The sequence below is a fragment of the Eumetopias jubatus genome, unplaced genomic scaffold (assembly GCF_037043125.1).
Source record: "Eumetopias jubatus isolate StellerSeaLion01/CBP00866 unplaced genomic scaffold, mEumJub1_p1.0 scaffold_1, whole genome shotgun sequence".
NCBI lineage: Eukaryota > Metazoa > Chordata > Mammalia > Carnivora > Otariidae > Eumetopias > Eumetopias jubatus.
In genome coordinates this window covers 190,484,227-190,499,295 of record NW_028274807.1, presented here as the reverse complement: position 1 = coordinate 190,499,295, position 15,069 = coordinate 190,484,227, and the positions used below count along the sequence as shown (strand labels likewise).

At 41.1% G+C, this 15,069-nt stretch overlaps 1 protein-coding gene across 3 annotated transcripts in view; it reads right to left on the bottom strand.

Annotated features, from left to right (window-relative positions):
- Positions 1–15,069, bottom strand: part of FHIT (fragile histidine triad diadenosine triphosphatase) — a 1,452,058-nt gene that overhangs the window by 163,575 nt on the left and 1,273,414 nt on the right. For all 3 annotated transcript variants that reach the window (XM_088027739.1, XM_088027740.1, XM_088027745.1), the window contains one exon: positions 8,594–8,662. In XM_088027739.1, the coding sequence (XP_087883865.1) occupies positions 8,594–8,662 (69 nt within the window). The remainder of the gene's footprint in view (positions 1–8,593; positions 8,663–15,069) is intronic.

Genomic DNA, 15,069 nt, shown 5'->3' with positions numbered 1-15,069 from the left:
ACAAAAAGAGGATGCAAATATCTCATTAATAATGTTTTGTATTAGGGGCACCTGGGTGGCTCAGTTGGTTAAGTGTCCAACTCTTGGTTCTGGCTCAGGTCATGATCTCAATTGTGATCTCAATCCCAATTGTGAGATCGAGCCCCAAGTCAGGCACCATGCCCAGCATGGAGCCTGCTTAAGATTGTCTCTCTCTCCTACTCTCATTCTCTCTCTCTCTCACTCTCTCTTAAAAAAATATTTTTTATTAGTTACATGATTAAATGATAATCTTTTGGTAATACTGAGTTAAAAAATATATCATTAAATTAGTTTTCACCTATTTCTTTTCACTTGTTTTAGTGTGGCTACTGAAAAAATTTTAAGTACATATGTAACTCACATTATATTCTGTTGGGCAGTGCTGCTCTAACACACAATATGTGAAGTACAGACTGGGACATTGTGATAGATACCACCTGACGGTGACATCAGTATGGCCATATTTTGGGCACCCAGGTTGGGGTTCCAAAGGCTAGGCTATGTTTCTAGGGCCCTATGTGCTTTTTCTGAAGCAGGTAACTTGGAGACCTACCATTCTCTGTTGGTATGTGACACATGACAGGTCCAAAGAATAGGTCCGGCTCAAAGCTAATGGGTAATAAGACATATTCATAAAGATTATTTTAATTAGGTATAACATTCTTTCGTCTAAAAAAATGTCAGTTGATAACTGAAAAGCAAAATAAAAGTGCCTTGGGGCTTTAAAATTGTATTCATTTATATCTTTCTTTTCCCCTTAATTCTTGCTTATTTTGCTTTTCATCTTTAAAACAGAGATCAAGTCAAATGTTTGGGGACTTTTTTCTTTGAGGCCATTATAATTTTTTTTTAAGTAGGCTCCATGCCCAGCATGGAGCCCAACATGGGGTTTGAACTCATGACCGTGCGATCAAGACCTGAGCTGAGATCAAGAGTCGGACTCCTGACTGAGCCACCCAGGTGCCCCAAGGCCATTATAATTTATATTGATAGAAAAGTGTCAATGCTTAATTCATATCTCTTTTCTTCTTGCTGTACTTATCCACTTCTGCACATAATTTATTCCTCCAATAACCTTCCCTATTCCTACTCCCCATGCTTACAACTCTCAAATAAAATAGATTTGGAAAAATTTCTTATGTGAGGTATTGATAGTTTTCTTTAGTAGGTCACAGGCTCCAAGTTACTGAACATTTTTGGACACTCTTATTAAGTGACTGCTTATAGTTTTGTCAGGAACCTTGAATATAAACTTAATTTAAAAATTTAAAAATACACAAATGGTCCAATCTTCACTTACTAATGTTAGTTGAGGTTTGATTGCAGCAGTCACTGTGTAACCAAAAACACAACTGTGACAGAGAGATCTCAGCAACAAGGACTTCTTAGAGCAGGCATTTGCCACCTTACCTAGCTTGATCTTATTGACTCCTGCTGGGATATGCCTGTTTGGAGACAGGATTTACTGTAGAAGGCAGAAAGGACCCTGGCCAACAAAGCCTTATTCAGAAAACATGGAGTGGTCTTACTCTGGTATGATGGATAGAATGACACGTGGTTAACTTTTTGCTGCTTATTGCTCATTAATATGCAATTGAACATATTCAAATGACAGAGGAGAGCAGTTCTGAGAAGACTGACCTAGGGTGGAAGTTCTCGAAGCCAACTCCAGGAAAAACTATAGAGGTGGCATCCCCTGCCTTGAGGTACATCCTATAGATACCTGTCCTTCTCATCATTAGCCACTCTTCTGCCTTCCTTCAGTGTTTTTCCTTTTGTATCCAATGACTTTATGATTCTCCCTGGAGGCTCCCAGCCGACCATCTCCACCATTATAACCCTGCATGCTTCTCAACATTTCCCATGCGTAGAGTCCATCAAATGTAACTAACATGAATTGTATACTCCTTGAATTCTTATCTCTACTAGGAAAAAATGGGCGGAAATAATTTTTAACCAGGTAAATGTTTCTTTTTTTTTTTTAAAGATTTTATTTATTTATTTGACAGAGAGAGACACAGCGAGAGAGGGATCATAGCAGGGGGAGTGTGAGAGGGAGAAGCAGGCTTCCCACGGAGCAGGGAGCCCGATGTGGGCCTCGATCCCAGGACCCTGGGATCATGACCTGAGCCGAAGGCAGACGCTTAACGACTGAGCCACCCAGGCGCCCCAGGTAAATGTTTCTTTGCTAATCTTATGTTCCTCTCCTCCGAGGGACAGAGAGATCTGAGTAATAATCTGACATAGGAAAATGTAAACCAGATGTCTACCCAATTCTCTTATTGTTAAAATAGGTAGCCAAAGAGCATTCAGAGATCCACTCAGGGAGAATTTGATGTCAAAGATTATTAATTTACCACTAACTATATAATTATTTGTTGGTTATATCACATCCAGATTCTTTGAGGTAGAAGTTCTCGTAACATTGTAATAACTTTGTATGGTGATGGATGATAATTATACTTCCTATGGCGAGCATTTCGTAATGTATATGATTTTCAAATCACTATGTTGTACACCTAAAACTAATATATGTTAACTGTGCTTCAATTAAATTTTTAAGAAAAATTTGAAAGTTCTCATGAATTTAGAAGAACCCACAGAGTTGTTTTATTCTTAACAAGAGGTAACCAAGTTTTCATTCCAAAATTCTCAGTCAAAAATGCATTTCTCAGTATGAAGATATCATTGAACCCGGGGTGGGGGGAAAGCTAATTAACTGTCTCATTGAAACATTCCTTCCCTTTTGGAGTCAACTGGGGACCCATGGACTTTGAGCCCATTGTCAAATGGTGTGTGAAAGAGATCCAAGTTCAACAATAAATATTATCAGCAATATAATAGTTTTCTCCAGCCCTCAAGGCCAAATGACCTGCATTTTAGCAAATTGATTTTGTTCATGCATTGTGTTAAGCCAAGCAATTGTTTCCCATGACATGCTTGAACCCACTGTTGCTCTGTCTATGAAATTCATGGTTGAATTGTCCAATTGCTGATTGCTATTCCCATTTGCTTTAATAATAGTCACTTCCTTCATCAGTAATGGGTTTTATATACAGTGCACAATCAAAACCATTCAATGTCACCCATAAACATTTGATGAATTGTCTAATACAGTTATGAGAGTTGCTTATTTGGGACACAGCTAGTGTAAGCCTTACTGAATTAATGAGATGATGTACCATGGCATTAGGCAATGGGTGCTTTCCTCCCCCACATTAGCTGTACGTTCTCTTTTAACCAAGGACCCATTTAAGTCATTAGCATAATCTTCATCAACTTGTCAAGATAATGGAGGGCCCCCTAAGTTCAGAGAAGGCCTCACATAATTCATGGATGTTTAAAGAACATGGATATAGAAAGGGTTTGGGAGCAATGGACAAATAAGATCTGCATGGAAAACAACACCAAAAGGGCTTTATAAGAGATTTTGCCTTGAAAAGCATGAAGTGTGAACTCAGTTTTGAGGGAGAGAAGGGAGACTCATTCTCTGAAATGGGGAAGATAAATTAGCTAACAAAATGCACAAAGACAAATTTGGGACAGAAAGCTGGAGGAAGAGCAGATAAAGATAACCCCAGAGATGATAATCCAGGTCAAAATGAAAGGAAGAGAACTCTCGAGCCTGCTTTCAGCAAATCCCACATCTGTATTTGTTACAGACACGTGAGTCTACATTTTGGGGGAGGCAAGTGACTTATCAACGTTGACACGTGCCTACCAGACTTCCTTAGCAATCAGACAAGGTTTATAATTACTTCACCGTCCTTCTGACATGGGACGATTTGGAGCTGGGTGCACACTGATTTCTGACCAGTAGATTCTTAGATTCTGTTCCATAAATCCTCCACTAAATTAACTTCAGATGGCTGACATCACCATGTCAGAATCTCACCCAATGTAGCAAGAAGTTAATAAATTGACCCCGTTAAAAAGCAAGATACTCTCTCCCTTTAAATTATGCTAGGACTAGTAGGGAATATCAAGTTCTTCTTCTTCTTCTTTTTTTTAAAGATTTTTTTTTTTATTAGAGAGAGAGAGAATGAGAGATAGAGAGCATGAGAGGGAAGAGGGTCAGAGGGAGAAGTAGACTCCCTGCTGAGCAGGGAGCCCGATGTGGGACTCGATCCCGGGACTCCAGGATCATGACCTGAGCCGAAGGCAGTCGCTTAACCAACTGAGCCACCCAGGCGCCCCAGGAATGTCAAGTTTTTCTAGTTCAACACCTCATTCCCTCATGTACTCATTCATTCAACAAATATTTCTTGGAGACCACCTCCATGCCAGATTAGGTCCCTGTTCCCAAGTCCCTACAGTGTGGTTGGGAACACAGGCACTGAATACTAAACTAAAAAATTATTTCAAGTGTGGTAAATATTAAGAAGGAAATAAATGTAGTAATATGATAGAATTATTGTGGAGGAGATAAGAGATGGGTTGGGGGTATCCACCTTTGAGAAGGTGACATTTGAGCTGAGATTTAGATGAAGACACGAAGCCACTTGAGGTTATAGGCAAAGAAAATAACGGTGCCAAGGCCCTGAGGTGGGAACCAGAATAATATATTTGACAAAAGCAAGCAGTGAGAGAGAGTGAATCTAACAGGGGCTGGAGAGGTAGGCAGGACACAGAACTGAAGTTAAAGAACTCACCCAGGGCCATAACACTATACACGAGTAACCAAGGAAGTAAAATGGAGGTTACAGAGAAGTGACATGCACAGTAGACGAGATAAACAGTCCTGTAGAATAGTGACATTTGAATGGTAGAGGGAAGAAGCGTAGTCCATGAAATAGACAGAGATCTCAAACTCAAATGCCTTTAGTGGCCAGACAAGTATCATAAACATGTGAGGCAGGCGTTGGTAAGAGACAGGGAGTTGGGGGAGATGCAGTGACCTGAAGAATGAGTGACGTGCCGAGCAGCATTCAGACTCATTAAAAAATACTTTGCAGGCAAAATAAAATACATATGTGGAGGCAAGCAGAGCCCATGGACCATCGATATGCAACAGGGATCTGGAGGAAAAGCAGGAAGCAGGCTGAGAATGAGAAAAGTCAATAGAGCCTGGTCACCCATAACTCAGAGAGGAGAGCTACACTTATATTTCTATGACCTACAGTAAAAAGTTTATTAGGCAGTAACCCAAAAGCTTATTCTGATGACTACTACAACAATAACTCACACTAGTTGTTACAGAACTTGCCTAACTGAAAAATAAAGGTAATGATCCAGTGGGTCAGATTTGTAAAGACTGGAATCCTAGAACCAAGGGGTACCTCGAGGACTGGATGTAGAAGTCCTCTTGAAGAATCATGGCCATCCACTCTGTGCCTGCATGGATCCGGGAAAGGGAAACCCCCACACACCGCCAACCACACACACACATACAAGGCGCTGTAAGTGTTCAGCAAGTTCTATCAATTTGATCTGTTGTTACGTGGAGCTGATATCTGGCTCCTTTTAGCCCCAAAGCCCTAGATTTCCACCCCATCCCTGCCAGAGACACACAGATCATTTAACTTTTCCCACCTACTGGCAAAATATTTAGAAACAGTGACTCTGTCACTGCCTTCCCTCTGCAAGTCTTCCCTTCTCTAGACAAAATATCTCCATCACCATGTCCAGACTCTGCCATCCCAGTCACCTTTCTGTGAACCTTCTCTAGTTTGTCACTCTTTCTCCTGAAAAGGGGCCCAGGGAGAACACCACATTCCTAGCTGATTTATAATCTAGGGCTTCTTTAGGCATCGTGTTCTGCAGTATTGGAAACACAATTGCGTTTTATGGAGCCCCGTCTCCTTTGTCCCTGTTCCCACTCCCCACCCTCCAAGGCAAGTGTGTTTGTTGTATTTTGTGGACAGATAGATAATCTAGAGTGAGAGCTCCCATCAGCATAAAGAATGCCGTCCCTCATCACTCTATCATTTCTGATTAAGATCACTCAGTCTAATGTACATTATGTCTTGTACCAATAATGCCTGTGCAATGCTTCATGCTTCCTGTGCCACTTTCTAGACATTATCTTATTATGTGCTGAAACTGGAAAAGTATATTTTTGCACAAAGAGGAAGATGAATCTGAGAACGAGTAGTGAAAGGCAGAGGAAAAATTGGAAATCTGACCCCTGAAAAGAGTGTTGAATGGAAGCATCCAATGACGTGGCTTTGAATCTAAGTTCTCCCTTTACCCACCAACTGCAAGTTCTTTTAGAAATAAAATTAATGATCACAATAAGAACAGCACCACTACCTATCAATAAATGCCTAGTAGATACCAATCCCCACAATGAGCTTTTTAGGTATGGCATATCATATGTTTCGTATGAGTCTTTGAAGAATGTTATCTCCATTTTTAAAGATAGAGCTTCAGTGACTTGCCCCATGTCACAAAATTAGCAGGTGACACTTGGATTTAAACCTAATTCTGTCTGTCTCTGAAGTTCAATCACTTCATAGTTTTATACCACAATCGCCCTTTGTGGGCACTGTCTATACTACATGACTTAGCAGTTAATTGAAAACAAAAAAACAGAACTCTTATAGTAATTCCATCTCCAGAGATGCTTCTCCAAGTAGGGAGAAGCAGGAACATGTGTTGCCTCACCAGTGGGGCTAGAGAGGCTGTGAGAGCATATGCACAAGGGCAAGAGCGTAAGGGAGGGGAGAAAGGCCACACGCCAACCTCAGCGTTGGACATTGTGTCTTGAACTGGGCTGAAATGCAGGCCCACAGCTCCTGTCGTAAGCACATTAGGAATATAAATAAGATTTCAAGGTGACAGTTCAGCCTAAGAAAACAGTGTTTTCAAGCACTTTTAATAACACTTTAGCAGTATTCACTTGTATATAAATCATGTGCTAATTTATTCATTAAAATAGCCTGTACTTGGCAACATTTTATTAACCTTAGTTTATGCTAATAAGATCAGTACTCATATTTTTTAAAAATGCATCTCTTTATAATTACTCCATAATTCTGATTTTCTTCCAACTTGAACTAAGCCCTTACTAACTCCAAGTCACATTCCACATCTCATGAAAACGAGTTCAAATTACAATATTATAGGATAGAACTTTCAGAAAGCACAAATTTGGGAGAGAGAGTATTCCCAGATCTAGCCATGATCAGAATCTCCTGGGCACTTTCTTATGCTCCCATAAATTACAGATTCCAGTGTGCTCCTGCAATCTACTGGGTCAAAATCTCTAGGGATGGGATCTATGGGGAATGGAGATCTGCAGCAATTGGTCCAAAAACCAGGACTTAGGAACCAGTAACTAGAACATTTCCACTCTGCACAGGCCTATTGCAGCTCACAGGAGGCACAATATAGTGAGGGATATCCCAAAAGCATGATCACCAGTCACCGCTGAGGATCCAGTGAGTCCCAGAAAAATTAATTTTAAGTCTCATTATTAACTGATGACCTTTCATTCTTTATTTTTTAGGGCCTGGGTAGCCATTTTAATACCTAGTTACTGCAAAAAAACACTACAAACACACACACACACACACACAAAAAGACACACAAATACAAAAAAAAAAAAAACAAACCCTACAAATATAAAACCAGGTGGAGATAATCGTAGGGATAGAGCCACATGAACAGCTAAAATAAAAAAAAAAGTACTTTAAACGTTGTTCTCAAGTGGTTAGAATAATAGTGTCAAAAAGATGGCAAAATTGGTACCTCTTTCCTATCTGACACCTGTGATAGACACTGCTAATCAATCATAGCATTTGTCTTTGTTTCATCCGGAAACAGCCTCAAAACCCTTTCCAACCAAGCACTCAGGGCACCCCTGCCATCTGATCATTTGGGGAACATATGTGCCCTTCCCTGGCTAGTATAAGTAGTTAAACTGAAATTATCATCTAATATTTTACAACAGCATATCCATTATAGGATATTTACCCCACAAAGTGCACACAGACCCCTGAAGTTTCTCAGGTAGATGAGACCATAGGAGCAGATCACCTTGCTACTTCATCTCTATAAGTGGTTTCACATTTATATTTTTTAATGAAAATATCCAGAAATCAGTTAACTGCTAAAATGTTTATAATACATGGGCAGCACTCACATCATTCAAGCCAACTAGGTTCTGCTGATGATAATTCAAAGTTTCACTTTGAATAAATGCTATTAGGAGAGACAAGCTGAGGTCCAAAGGGTCTTTAAAATTAAATGGAGCATCTGACTAGAAAAATAATGTATGAGTCGCATTGATTTCCATTGATCAGCAGCACTACATATTTTCTCCTATGGAGACTCCGGGCCCTATTGCCACATAATATTTAGTGTCCTGGTAAATGAGAGGGTGGAAATCACAAGGACACTTGCTTTCTGCCACATTTCATTTGAAAAAGAAAATCATTATAATTCATTTGTCTTTGTTTCCTGTCATGGCTATTCTCGGCTCCTTGGCTTCTACCGTCACTTCCCAAGTCATACTGGTTGGAATCCCATGTAAGCCCATATATCAGGGTGATGCCTAGTTCATCAGCTTGATTTCATCATACCGACAGCCCCTGTGATCACGCAATAAGATCAGAGAGAACAGACCCACCTCATCATAGATGCTGTCATTCCTGTGAAAGTCTCCAGCCTTCCTCGGAAGAACGTGGACGTGAACATGCTGAAAATGAACGAGAGAGAAAAGAAATGAAATGTGATTATCTCCCCATATATTTCAAGACTTGACAGTGATGCTCCCATGAAGCCCAATTACTCCACATTCGTTCCTGCTGGATTAGTTTTCAGAGGAGGGTGATGTTCACCTTCAGTAACTGTATCTGAAATCCATGGAGAATGGAGAGGCTCAAAACAAGAGAGAAAAATGTGGTGGCATGGATGAGAATTTGAGTGAAATGCCAGGGTGTTTTGGCGGGGGGGTGTCTGTGGAATTAGCCATAGCTGTCAGTCTTGGCTATAGTTAGCCAGTGCTTTGAAGTGACAGCATGGTTTAAAAAGTTGACTACAGGGACTCTGAAAGGGACAAAAACTCAAAATTGGCCAAAAGAGAATTGCATAAGAGCAAATAAGTGAGAGTAGCAAAGAGTGTGGGCCAAGTTATAGAATCATGGTTTTCAAATAAAAATCATTTAACAGTAATACAAATAGTCCTCCTTTGTTAAACATCTACTTACTGTGATAAGAAAGCTCTATGCTTAGCATGGATCTCATGTACTGCTCTGAATAATCCCATGAGGCAACTTCTGCTCTCAGATCCCCTTTACAGATGAGGAAATCTACCCTCAGAAGTGGTCAAGACCCCACAGGAGGTGGCAGCATCCCTGCAGGAACCCAGGGCTTGTGGCTCTTGCCCCCACACTCTTCATGAGCATCGATGCTCCTTCTGTGAGTTCGATCTATTAAAAAGCCCGTGTCTCCAGTCTATGAAAGCCCCCAGGTAATAGTCATAGCAATGTTGTTATGCAGAGATCATGAATCAAGGCACATCGCATATCTAATTCAATATATTCTTCAAGGCTAAACTGCTGTTTGAAAGTTTTACTTTCCAAATAGCCTCTGTTGTACCTTGGCTAAAGTTAAACCTCATTCCTGCCCTTGAGCTATGTTCCTGCGTTTATTACAAACCGTGGGGAGGAATGTGAAAATGAAAAGCCTAAATGTAGAGAGGCAGACAAAGAATCAAACTTAGTCCCTGATCACGCCCACCCCTTCTTGATTATAGAGATCAGGCTCTGAGCTTCCAAAGGGCCTCTGAAGAATGTGAGATGAAGTGTCCCTGTGGCTTTGCTGCACATGGAGGGGAAAAATGATATGCTATTAAAGCAGAGGCAGGGAACAAGGCGGTCCAAGATGAACGAATGCAGAGGAGCCTCACATCAGCCCCTGAGTGCAGTCCCCAAAGAAGGACACGTTTTTGCCAGAATATTCTCCAGTTGATGATGGAAGGTAGTCATAGACTGTTCAGCAACTGGGACAGTGTATACTTCAGTTACAAAGACAGAGTGAGCTATAGGGAGACAAGGGGAACAAATAAACAAGGCAACATAAGTTGCAAACTGCCTGTGGAACAAAGTCTTAGGAGAAAGCAATGGAGGACGGGCTCAGGCTGGAATACGCTGAAGGACACAGGCTGGCTGACTTCAAGGTGAGACCAGAAAAATGCCACAGCACAAGGAGAGAGCTCCCCTCTGAAGGAGGCTTCACTCGACCCTCGCTTCCCAAACCTTCAGCTCTCCTTCCCTCCTCTTGTTCTTTCCCCTTTCCTTTCTTCCTTTTCTCCTTCCTTCCTTTCTGCCCTGCTTCCTTCTTTTCTTCCTTTCTTCTATCCACCCACCCACCACCTCCCTCGTACGTGGAATAATCAGGTATTCCACACCAGTGCCCCGCAGTCAAACTGCCTACTGTGAACCTGACCGACGACTTCCTGGCCGTGTCCCCTGCCTCAGAAGGGCCTGGATCTCTGTATCCTTGGCTGCAGCGGGGACGGCAGCAGTCTCTACCTCACATGGTCATTAAGAGGATTCAAATCCACTAAGCCTGCGTTCAGCATGCTGCTTTGTGGATCATCGGTATTCAGTACATGTAGCTATAACACTATTACTCTTCTTCTTCTTCTTCTTTTTACTTATTTTCATTATCATTTTTTTTTGACCTTCAGACCAAGTAGAGATCACATCCAGGCACTAGATCCCACACTAGCAAGGAAGAGATTTAAGAAGCTCCTCGAGTGGGGTGTGTTTCTAGTTTATCTGTTGCTACAGCTTGTTTCTCTTGCATTGACTGGTGGTTCTTAAAGTTGAGCATGCACCTGGGCTTGGTGAGACACATATCCTTGGGCCCCCAAAATGTGCATTTCAAACAAACTGCCAGGTGGTGCCAACATCATTGGTATAGACTATCCTTCTGCTTCCTGACCTTTTTCCTACCAAAAGTGACCACAGGCACCAAGGTCACTAATTGTTTTGTCTGCCCTATCGACTTCTGGAAGACCTACTATTACTAAGTGCTCCCTGGCTTCCTGCACTCTTGTCACCCTCTGTGCCTTATCCTTAAGGATGTGCCTGTTGTGCATTAGTGAACTAGGGCTGGCTATGAACTTAATATTATATGAAGGGAACCTCCTCGGTCCAGGCCCATCCCATGCCTCCTCTTCTTTACCTTGCCTGCCTGGGTTTAATGTTCAGGGCTATCTCTATAAGCTTTGTTATCACCCAGTCCTGGAAATGTCTTTCCTGATCATTGGTAACCACCTGAGATTTACGGTGACACTGATGACAACAAACAGCTCATTATGTAGGTGCTTCTCCCCAAGGGCATAGACCTCAACGCAGCCTGATATCTTGACATAAATTCTTAAGTGACAGACTGATCACAAGATCCTGACAACCCACTCAACTTCTCAGACAAGGGAAATCATGATAAACCCAGCTCACAACTTCACTGTTGTGAAGGAATACCATTACCACGGCCTTCCAGTAGAATGGTATTCCAATAAAACAAAACAAAACAAATACAACCCTATGATCAGCACACATGGGGATATTTTAACATAACCTGTCCTTAGTGAATTCATATTGAGCCTCGGTGATCACCACTTACTTTTCTAAGTGGTGTAAAACTTCTACTTAATAAAGCACTCCAAACTTTTGCCAGGGTTTATTTTTTTGCTAGAGTTTAAATTTTGCTAGGGTGTCAAGCAGTTTAGCTGCTTGAGTTTTCTGAAGAATACTTCAGAAAAGCCATGACATATTCCATACCAAAAAAGTTTTTATGGTCAAGTAAAATTTCACAATGCTCATTAGCATATTAAGGTATCAGACAAGAATCACATTAAATACACTTAATTAAATATGTTCAGTTAGCTACCAGGAAACTTATTTAATAATGGAGATCTCAAATCCTTATTTATATAACATCTATTTATACTTTTCTAATACAATTACTCATGCAAAATTATTTATAACCAGGTGCTACTCTAGGAACCAGGGATACAGTACTAAACAAGACAAAGTCCCTCCCCCCACAAAGCTACATTCCAAGAGGTGATGCAGAAAATAAACAAGCAAATAAATATACAACTTAATTTCAGGTGAAGACAAGTGTTATGGAAAAAATATAGCAGGCAGACCTAAAAATTCAGAATTGGGACTCTTACACATTTGAAGTTTGGGAAGAAAAAAAAGGATTCAAAGTTAAGGATACGGTGAGGAAAGAGACAAGTCAGGAGAGGGTCAGTGCTAACGCTGAGAGAGGAAGAAATTTCAAGAAGGAAGGAGTAATCATCAGTGTCAATGTTGTTGAAAGCTTGAGTTGGTTTCAGTCAAATCAGGGGGATAAACACTTAACTGAAAACAGACTCAATATCATTAGTCAGTACTGAAATGCAAAGCAAAGCTACACTGAAATATCACCTCCTATTCAACAGAAAGGTGATTAAAAAAAAAAAAGGTAAGACAATAACAAGTGTTGGTGAGAATATGGAGAATTAAAACCTTCCTACACTGTTGGTGGGAATGTAAAAGAGTATCACTGGTTTGGAAAATAGCTTGACACTTCCTCAAAAAGTTAAACAGAGTTTCCATATAACCCAGAATTCCACTCCTAAGCATGTGCCCAAGAGATATGAAAACATATGTCCACACAAAAACTTGCACATGAAAATTTATAGCAGTATTATTCACAACAGTCAAATAGGGGAAACAACCCGAATGTCCATCAAGCAGTGAATGCATCAACAAAACACAGTACAGCCACACATTGGAACATGATGTGGCCATAAAAAGGAATGAAGTACTGCTAAGTCGAAGAATTATGCTAAATGAATTATGCCACATGAAAGAAACCAGACATAAAAGGCCAGATATTGTCTGATTCCATTTATGTGAAATGTCCAGAAAGGCAAATCCATAGAGACAAGAGAGTAAATTAGCAGTTGCCATGGGAGAATAAGGAGTCACCACTAGAGGGCATGACGTTTCTTTTGGGGATGACGAATATATTCTGGAATTAGTTGTGATGGTTGCACGACATTGTGAATATTCTAGAAAAACTTGGAACAGTATACTTTAAAAGAGTGAATTTGATGGCATGTGAATTATTTATCAATAAAGCTGTTATTTAAAAAGAACTGATGTAGATTTAAGAGAGAGGGGAAGGTGAAGAAAGGGAGATAAATAAGCACAGGCAATGTTCTAAGGAAAAGGACTCTTGGAAAGAAATCAATGGTTCTACAGGCAGAGGAGGAAGGAAATCACTTTTTGGGAAATATGGCTGAAGTTTCCTCAGCCTACTAGTTTCTATAATTATTATAACCTTTCGTAGTAGAAATCATTGTTAGCGTTTATTTAAAGCTCGCTCCATGCCAGTCCCTAGGATGATTGTACACCATTTCAATGAAGCCTTCCAAGACTCCCAAGAGGTGATTAATAAATGCATTATCATGTTCAGGTGACAAAATAGACCCAACGAGGTTAAGGAACTTGCACAAGCTCCTGCAGAGAGTGACCAAGCACTGAAATCTGAACCCACATCTGTCGTGACACCATCTCTTAAGAGGCCACCCTGCTTCTCCCAAATATCCATTCCAAATATAAGGACACCTCCTTGCCGCAGCTCCTTGACGCCTCTCTCAAGCTCCACGATTTCTCAGTCATGTCTCTGATCACATCTGCAAATCCTTTTGGGATCATGGGATGGAACTGTCCTTTTACGTAGAAACTTCAATTCACTTACAGCAGTGTTATCTCCTGAGTTCCATTTCTCTCTTACTCTTTCCTAGCTGGAAGCCATGCCCAGTATCATAGAGATGAACAAAGTTGTTCAAATGGCAAGTCTTTGTTTCCCTCATTTACTAAATGTAAGTCATTTGCATCAAGCAGGAGATCCACCTTTCCTTGGTCCCTGTGGTTGAGCACATTTTAGCTTTAAAAGCCCTTTCTGTTCTCTCTCAGTTTTTCTCCAAATGTGGGATTTCTCTGAGTTTTAATACCCTGCCAACATTTTTGTAGGCCCTGCCTCTTTTGTGCTACGGAGCTTCTCCTTCCCTTTTGAACACACCTACTTTACCTCATACTCACTTGAGGATGGTCGGTGTCGCCACACTAGTGTCTTTTGCCCTTGCTGAAATACAGTGCGAGTTGGTTATAAGGGATACAATCATGGCAAGGGGAAAGGCAAGGAAGGCTAGAGGAAGACAGCTACCCTCTCAATAACTAGTGTCCTGCCACCCTCAGCTACTGCCCCATGAACCTCCTCGCTCAGATCAATGAGTGGCCTCAGAAGGCAAATCTGATTCTAATAAATAACAAAAACCACTGCAGATCAGGGGCAGATAGTGACCCCTCCAGTATGTTCACGTCCTACTCCCTGAACTTGTGAATACATTAGTTTCCATGGCAAAGGAGAAGTAGGTTGTAGAAAGATTAAGGCTGCTAACGAGTTGCCCTTAAAATGGGAAGAGTGTGGATGATCTTGGATTATCCACCTGGGCCCAGGGTAATCACAAGGGTCCTTTTTTTTTTCTTTAAGACTTTATTTATTTATTTGACAGAGAGAGAGAGAGCACAAGCAGGGGGAGCGGCAGGCAGAGGGAGAGGGAAAAGCAGGCTCCTTGCTGAGCAGGGAGCCTGACATGGGGCTCAATCTCAGGGCCCTGGAATCATGACCTGAGCCAAAGGCAGCTGCTTAACTAACGGAGCCACCCATGCACCCCATTTACAAGGGTCCTTAAAAGTGGAAGAGGGTGAACATTATCAAAATGTAAAACCCTGGGCTTCAAAGGATACCATCAAGAAACTGAAAAGTCAACTCAGAGAATGGGAGAATATTTTTGTAGATTCATATATCTGATAGGGCACTGCATGCAGGATGTATGAGGAACTATTACAATGTAATGAAAGACAAAATTCCAACTAAAAAAATAGGTGAGATAGGAATAGGCATTTCTCCAAAGAAGATACATAAATGTAACAAGCACATGAACAGAGTCAGCAGGCCACCCTGTCTCAAGAACTTCACAAAAGCCAGCCTCCTGCCCTTCCTTCTCTGTTTTCCCAGTGGAGGCAGATGACA